General features: G+C 39.3%; 1 protein-coding gene across 1 annotated transcript in view; it reads right to left on the reverse strand.

The window, feature by feature from the left end:
• Window positions 1-6,241: 6,241 nt before the first annotated feature.
• Window positions 6,242-8,634, reverse strand: part of FYB2 (FYN binding protein 2) — a 92,773-nt gene continuing 90,380 nt past the window's right edge. The window contains 3 exon segments of the mRNA XM_007947414.1: window positions 6,242-6,263; window positions 7,607-7,640; window positions 7,752-7,908. Coding sequence (XP_007945605.1) covers window positions 6,242-6,263; window positions 7,607-7,640; window positions 7,752-7,908 — 213 coding nt within the window.

Genomic DNA, 8,634 nt, shown 5'->3' on the forward strand with positions numbered 1-8,634 from the left:
ATTCAGGTCTGGAATTGAACCTGTTCCTGTTGCTTCCAGACAAACAAAAGACAGGCATATGAGCTGAACATTTACATTAGGTAGATATACTCCTTGGAGAGATCAATCATGGGAGAATAGAAAGGCTGTGTATGCACAGGGAGACAGCTTGTGGGGCAGGAGTGCAGGGAGGGAAGGACAAAGGGAAGAGGTTACTACGGGGAGGAAGTAGGAGGGGAGCTCTTGCATTGTGGGAAACTGTCATGAGACAAAGTGTATGTGAGCTGCTGTATGGAAAGTGAATTTGCTCTGTAAACTTTCATCCAAATTATGATAATTTTTTTTTTTTTTAAATCTATCCTAAAGTACAATGTTGTCTGATATGATAATATCCATATGCCCACAAGGAACCTCAGTTAATACTAATATTACTCAATGTACACATAACCACTAAAGCCAAAAATGAAGAAATTGAAGATTTTTACTAACTTCTTCAGTCTGAAATTGACCAAACATGCAATCACGATGTATTGCTAATTACTGGTGATTGGAATGTAAAAATTAGAAACAACAAAGAAGCACTGGTAGTTGGAAAATATGGACTTACTGATAAAAAATGATGCTGGAGATCATGGTAGAATTTTGCAAGACCTATGACTTGTTCATTGCAAATACCTTTTTTAAACAACATAAACGGTGGCTACACATGTGGACCTCACCAGAGGAATACACAGGTATCAAATTGACTACATCTGTGGAAAGAGGTGATGGAGAAGCTCAAAATCATCAGTCAAACAAGACCAAGAGCTTACTAGAACAGACCATCAATTGCTAATAGGTAAATTTAAGTTGAAGCCAAAGAAAATTAAAACAAGTCCAGTAGAGCCAAAATACAACCTTGAATACATCCCACCTGAATTTAGAGACAATCTGAAGAACAGATTTGACATATTAATCACCAGTGACCGAAGACCAGATGAGTTATTGGATGACATCAAGAACATCACACCTGAAGAAAGCAAAAGGTCATTAAAAAGACAAGAAAGAAAGAAAAGACCAAAGTGGATGTTAGAGAAGAGACTCTGAAACTTGCTCTTCAGTGGAGAGTGTTGTTGTTGTTGTTATGTGCCATCAAGTCGGCCCCGACTCATAGCAACCCCTCCTTGGGTTTCTGAGGTGGTATCACTACGGAAGTAGATTGCCCAACCTTCCTTCTGAGGAGTGGTTGGTGGGTTTGAACCACCAGCCTTCTGGTTATCAGTCAAGTGCCTTAGGCACTATGCTACCAGAGCTCAGTGGAGAGTAGCTAAAGCAAATGGAGGAAGTGATGAAGTAAAAGATCTGAACAGAAGTAAAAGATCTGGCATGAAATTGTTATCAGAAGATTTCAAATGGTGGCTTGAGAAGACAAAATAAAGTACTAAATCAAATGGGAAAGAGCTGGAGTTAGAAAATCAAAAGGGAGAAATGTGCTTGGCATTTCTTAAACTGAAAGAACTGAAGAAAAATATTCAAGCTGGAAATCATAGAGTCACTGTACCAAAAAGAATTGGTGGATGTTCAACCCTTACAGGAGGTGGCATATGATCAAGAACCAATAGTATTGAAGGAAGAAGTCCATGCTGCACTGAAGGAATTGGCAAAAAAATAAACATGTCTCCAGGAATTGACGTAATGCACATTGAGATGTTTCAACAAATGGATGCAACACTAAAAGTGCTCATCTGTCTATGCCAAGAAATTTGGAAGACAGCTATGTGGCCAAGCAACTGGAAGAGATCCATATTTGTGCCCATTCTGAAGAAAGGTGATCCAACAGAATGCATAAATTATCAAACAATATCATTAATATCATGCATGTAAAATCATGTTGAAAATAATTCAAATGGTTGCAGCATTACATCAACAGCAAACTTCCAGAAATTCAAGCTGGATTCAGAAGAGGGTGTGGTATGAGGGATATCATTGTTGATGTCAGATGGATCTTAGCTGAAAGCAAAGAATATCAGAAAGATGCTTACCTGTAATTTATTGACTATCCAAAGGCAATTGACTGTGTGAATCATAACAAATTATGGATAGCATTGTGAAGAATGGGAATTCCAGAATGCTTGATTATGTTCATGAGGAACCTGTACATAGACCAAGAGGTAGTCATTTGAACAAAACAAAGGGATACTGCATGGTTTAATATCAGGAAAGGTGTCATTCGGGGCTGTATCCTTTCACCATACTTATTCAGTCTTTATGCTGAGCAAATAATCTAAGAAACTGAAGATTAATGCGGCATCAGGATTGGAGGAAGATTCATTAACAACCTGCAATATGCAGATGACACAGCCTTGCTTCCTGAACGTGAATATGACTTGAAGCACTAACTGATGAAAAGCAGACTACAGCCTTCAGTAGGAATTAAACCTTAACATAAAGATAACAAAAATCCTCACAACTGGATAAATAAGCAACATCATGATAAATGGAGAAAAGATTGAAGTTGTCAAGGGTTTCATTTTACTTGGATCCACAATCAACACCTATGGGAGCAACAATCAAGAAATCAAATGAGGTATTGCCTTGGGCAAATCTGCTGTAAAAGACCTCTTTAAAAAGCAAAGATGTCATTTTGCATACTAAGGTGTGCCTAACCCTAGCCATGGTCCTTTCAGTAGCTTCATATGCATGTGAAAGCTGCACAATGAATAAAGAAGACCACAGAAGAACTGGTGCATTTGAATTGTAGTGTTGGCAAAGAATATTGAATGTACTATGGACTGCCAGAAGAAAGAAATCTGTCTTGGAGGAAGTACAGCCAGAATATTCCTTAGAAGTGAGGGTGGCAAGACTTCACCTCTCATGCTTTGGACATTGTTTTGGTTCTCTAGTGTCTGCTGTAGTGCAGACACACCACAAGTGGACGACTTGAACAAACCGGGATTTATTCTCTTACAGTTTAGGAGGCTAGAAGTGGAGTTCAAAGTGCCAGCTCTACAGGCTGGGTGAGGGTCCCTTGGCCTTGGGCTTCAGCTCTGCCTCTCGCTCTCCATCCACTGGAGCTGGAGGAGCTCTTAACTCAGGCAGCTGCTGGCTGTTGAGGCTGACAAACCTAAGGGCAAGAAGTAAAATAGCACAGTCCCAAGATTATTGAGCAACATGGCAGGCCACTAGTTCAAGTCCAGAAACAGTCTCAAGATCGGCAGATAACATGGCAGGCTACTGAGATGAAGACTTGGCCAAATGCAAGATCCAGATGTGCTGGAAAGCTCAGAGACCTTTCTCAAAGCTTCTTATATACTGGAAGAAGACAACTTCCTTAAGGCAGCTGCTCACAGTAGGTTCCATCATGGAGTCAATTACCAGTCTCATCATGGGGAATAAGTACTTCCAACTGCCCAGCCACTCAAAGCCAGGTCCAGCCAAGTTGACACATAACTTTAACTACCACAGACATGTTATCAGGAGGGACCAGTCCCTGGCAAAGGACATCATGCTTGTTACAGTAGATTGTCAACAAAAAAAAGGAAGACCCTCAACGAGATGGATTTACACAGTGGTTGTGACAATGAGCTCAAGCATAGCAAAGATCGTGAGTACGGTGCAGGACTGGGCAATGCTTCATTATGTTGTTTATGAGGTCACTAAGAGTGGAAACCAGCTCAACAGCACCTAACAACAACATGGCTTGGTGAGGTGGCAAGAGTGATATTTATTTCTTGAGTCCCTACTGGTTAGGATTATTTCATGAGAGTCTCTGTTCTACATAGCCATATACTGTCTCTTAACTCCTTGCCCACAAGTCCCATTTATCCTCATCTTCTACAGTGCTCACTGTAACAGCTCTTGCCCTAGGATATGGGAAATGGCTGCAGTAGCTCCATTATCCTGCCTCTCACTGGGTAGTAAATTGATTCAGGGTGTCCAAGCAGAGTTTGACCTCTGGCCCAAGCAGTTTCATACAGCTTGACCTGCACTGAAAAACTGATATCCCTATTTACCCTCTATTTTTTTCAGTTAGTTCAGAATGCAGTAGAAAAAGGATATGATTAGCATCCTGAAAACTCAAATCCTAGTCCCAAGCCAAAAATTGGCTTTTTTTTTGGTTTCAAATAAACTAAAAATAGATGCTTCAATCTTACTATGATTAAAACAAAATTTACTATTTATCACCAATCCTCTTGCTTCTCCTGTATTCCCAGTCTTTGATACCAGCCATAATCTCATCATCACAAAAAGAAATTTCAATCATTCCTTAATTCCCATTCTCTCTCACCTCTGTAGTTAACAGGTAGCCAAGCCATTGTTTTTCCTACATTTGCAAATACCTACATGAATCCCTAGGAGCTCTGGTAGCATAGTGGCTAAGGCACTTGACTGCTAACCAGAAGGCTGGTGGTTCAAACCCACTAGCCACTCCTCAGAATGAAGGTTGGGAAATCTACTTCCGTAGTGATACTGCCTTGGAAACCCAAGGAGGGGTCGCTGTGAGTCGGGGCTGACTCGATGGCAAAATAACAACAACAATATGAATCCCTGTGCTGTAGATGTCTATTGTACTGTCTTACATTAAGGCCTAATGCTCATTTGCTTAGAATACTGCAAACACAACTAGTCTCTCTCTAATCTATCCTCTACATTGCTGTGATCGTTTCTTTTCTCCCTAAACACCTGGCATTGCCTTGCTGCTTAAAACTTTTGAATGACGCCCAGCCTAGATGAAAAAGTCCAAATTCCTTAGCATAGTATGTGAGCTCAATCACATTCTAGCCCCAGTTTACCCACCCATTCCAAACAGCTCCTACAACTTTCCACCCATCATACTACACTACAATTTAATCTGAACTTCTTCCTAGTCTCCATGCATACCATGGATTGTCTGTGCCATGTGTAGAATATTTTAAAGACCTGGCTTCAGTGTCACCTTCTCCATAAAAGTCTTCTTAAGCATCTAAACATCCCATTCATACCTTGCTTATTATAATTATGTTAGTTGTAATAATCATCTCTACCTTTCACCCTCTTTAAACTCTGAACTTTGTAAATATCTTTGATTCTTGAGTGTCTTCTAGAATAAGCTATGTCATTATTGGTAAGTGCCGGTTGGAGCATGAAAAAGAAGATAAAAGAATCTAGTGGCTTAAAAAATTGTCTCATTTTTTTTTTTGAAAAGAGATTAAAAAATAGATTAAATTTTATTTATAGCTCATCTTTTAAATTTTTACTTCCATATAAATGAAAGTACATACAAATTCTGTTTGAATATGTGTTCAGATATAGGCAAAATAATGGCAATTTTCCTTATTTTGAGCAACGTTGTTGCTGTTGTTGTTAGGTGCCACTGAGTCAGTTCCAACCCGCGTTGACCCGAGGTACAATGGAATGAAACACTGCCTGGTCCCGTGTCCTCCTCACATCCTTGCTACACTTGAGCTCATTGTTGCAGCCACTGTGTCAATCCATCTCGTTGAGGGTCTTCCCCTTTTTTTGCTGACCCTGGACTTTACCCAGCATGATATCCTTCTCCAGGGACTGGTCCCTTCTGACAACATTATCAAAGTACAAGAGCAACAGGATGTTTTAAAGGGATATAGCATATACACTATTTAGATTTTATTAACTATAGTTAGGCACTTCTTAAAATGATATTGGATGGTTTTAGGAATAAATTACCTTTCAACACACTTTTTCTAAAGGAAAGCAATGTTGAGCAGCATTTTTTTATTTTTGTGATAAAGCAGAAAGGCACTTATACCTTGATTTTTACAGTCTGAGCCATAATTATTTTAAGATTATACCTTACATTTGAACATTTAAAACACCATCCTTACACTAGTTACTGTTCAGAATTAAATTATACCCAATTAAAATGTACAACATCTTATAGAAAAATTCAAACAATAGTGTACTAATATTAGAACCAACTGAGCCATCTGCACAGCTGACGAGATGCCATACGGCATGATTTCTAACTTTGGCTATGGCTCATTAAACAAGTACTCAAATGCTAACACACACTGTTTCACATTCTCTACAACCAGCAGTGAAATAGATGCTGAAACAGACACTGAAAGATAACCTTTTATGAGTAAAACCAACATCTAACTGTTGAGGATTTGTTTTTGTTTTTCTCTTCTAAATTCCAACTGAAAAGTTTCCACAGATTCCACCATCTCATTTTGGCATGTTAACTGAACTGACAGTGAGGCAGGACTGAGACGTTAGGACCCGTTCTTACATGTGCAGCCCATGCAGTTAGATGGTGATCTTCTTAAGGAGACCAACCGTGATGCCTGAGAAAAAAGAAAAACACATATGCATTTTGAAATATAGGCTAATGGAGTCATAAGCAGGAGCTTCCTAGGGAGTTTCTGAGCCAATTCAATACTTTCATTCTTGTTCAAGATGTTTATAAATACACCCTGTAGGAAAGTTTTGTAACACCCTGAGGAGACACAATAATAAAGTTCCTTCCAACGTAATCTTTACAGATAGTCATTGATAGATGCCATTGAGTTGATTTAGACCCATAGTGACCCTATGTGACAGAGTAGAACTGCCCCATAGGGTTTTCTAAGGAGCTCTGGTTGTGTAACAGTTAAGTGCTTTGCTGCTAACCGAAAGGCTGGTGGTTCCAACCAGCTGCTCCACAGGTGAAAGACCTAGTGATCTGCTCCCATAAAGATCACAGCCTAGAAAACCCTGTAAGGCAACGTAACTCCATTACTTGGGGTTTCTGTGAGTCAAAATGGACTCAATGGCATTTAGCAACAACAAATCTATGGGAGAAAAGTGCCAGGTCTTACTCTTTCAGAGCCTCTGGGTGAGCTGGACCAGCAGACCTTTCAGTTAGCAGCTGTGGTAATTAAGTTGTATGACACCTGGGCTGGGCCTGGTTTTGAGTGACTGGGCAGCTGGATGTAGTTACACCTCATGATGGAAATGCTGATCAATGCCATTGTGGAATCTACTGGAGCAGCTGCTTCAGGGATATGGTCTGCTTCCAGTATATAAGCAGCAGCTTTGAGAAAGGTCTCTGAGCTCTTTGGCACACTTGGACCCTGCACGTAGCTGAGTCTTCATTCAGCAGCCTGCCATGTTGTCTGCCAATCTTAGGATTGTTCCTGACTTGAACCAGTGGCCTGCCATGTTGTTTGATAATTTTGGGACTGTGCTATTTTATTCATTGACCTTGGGTTTGTCATCTTTAGCAGCCAGCAGTTGTCTGAGTCAAAAGAAGCCTCCAGCTTCACTGGGTCAGGAGCAAGAGCCAGAGCTAAAGCCCAAGGTCAAGGGGCTCCCACCCAGCTCCAAGAGCTGGCACTTTGAACTCGGACTTCTAGCCTCCTAAACTGTAAGAGACTAAATCCCTGTTTGTTGAAATGACCCACTTGTGGTATCTTCTGTTAGAGTGGCACTACAGAACCAAAATAGCAGCCAAGCATTTATTATGTTATGGAATTATGTAGTTTGCACCACCAGGGCTCCTTCCTTATAAATTTAAAGCATTGCATATCCAATTTTTAAAACTTTTCCTGAATTTCAATTCATTTGGTCTTCCCTTGAGATTAATGTATGCAACTATGTATTGAATATTTTGAACCCATGGTTTGAAGTATAAAATTAAACCACTTACTTGAAATCTAGATGTTCAATTAGCACATATCCATCTATAGAAACAAAACTCACTATTAGTCATCTGAAAGCTTTAGAGAGAATTGTGTAATTTTTTTTTCTAACTGATTGAATTTTTTGGGGTGGTAGGACGACAATAAACTTACATTTGCCTTTAGAATTGCGACATATCACTAGATTCTGTTCTGTAATATCAATGACTTCCAATTCTTCTCCAGGGGTTATTGGCAAATCAAATATTCCCTGTCTTGAATTACTGGAACATGCCACTGCTGTGTTGATGACAATAATCTCTTTGTCATACTGAAATGAGAAATTACCAATCAGACCGTGCTTGCATGGTTTTTATTATTTTCCATTATAACAAAATTAATGGAGAACATAATAAAGTAACCTCAAAATAAACCCAAGATGCTAGATATTTATTAGTCAAATAACATCTAAGGGAATAGAAAATACTGCAAGGTATGTGGTGAAAGGAGAATAATTGGAGGGAATAATAGTAAAATGACACTATCTTACACTTGGTTCGATTACACTTTCTAAGTATTTCACAGCAATATCTAATTGTGCTAGAATGAATCTTGGTGGACGAGAAGGCTATAATGTGTGGGTATAAATTAAGTACTGTGGATGGTAATAATAAAGTTACCCCAAACCAAGAAGGAGAAAGGGGGATAAAAAAAGGGAGAGAGAAAAAAAACCTCATATGTCTGTATAGTGCCTTAGATATTATAATGTTCTTTCATACCTACCAGTTTCTAGATGGCACTGATTTTCTACTCTACCTCTCTGGGTGGGTTTATATATTCATATATGTGTCAGTTGCACATGTACTTTAAAGCACTGGTAGAATGGGACAATTCCCACTCTCCTTTTGTGGTCAATAACAGCAGGTATTTGTGAATCAACTGATAAGAAACTCAGTGTATGATCTCAGGGAATATTTGTGTAATAAGCTAGCTTGCCTACACATCTACAGATACATCACCTTCTAATGTGTTGAAATCTATTGGCTATATATATATA

This window comes from Orycteropus afer, unplaced genomic scaffold, assembly GCF_000298275.1.
Source record: "Orycteropus afer afer isolate SDZICR_OR568_19922 unplaced genomic scaffold, OryAfe1.0 scaffold00183, whole genome shotgun sequence".
Taxonomy (NCBI): Eukaryota; Metazoa; Chordata; class Mammalia; order Tubulidentata; family Orycteropodidae; genus Orycteropus; species Orycteropus afer.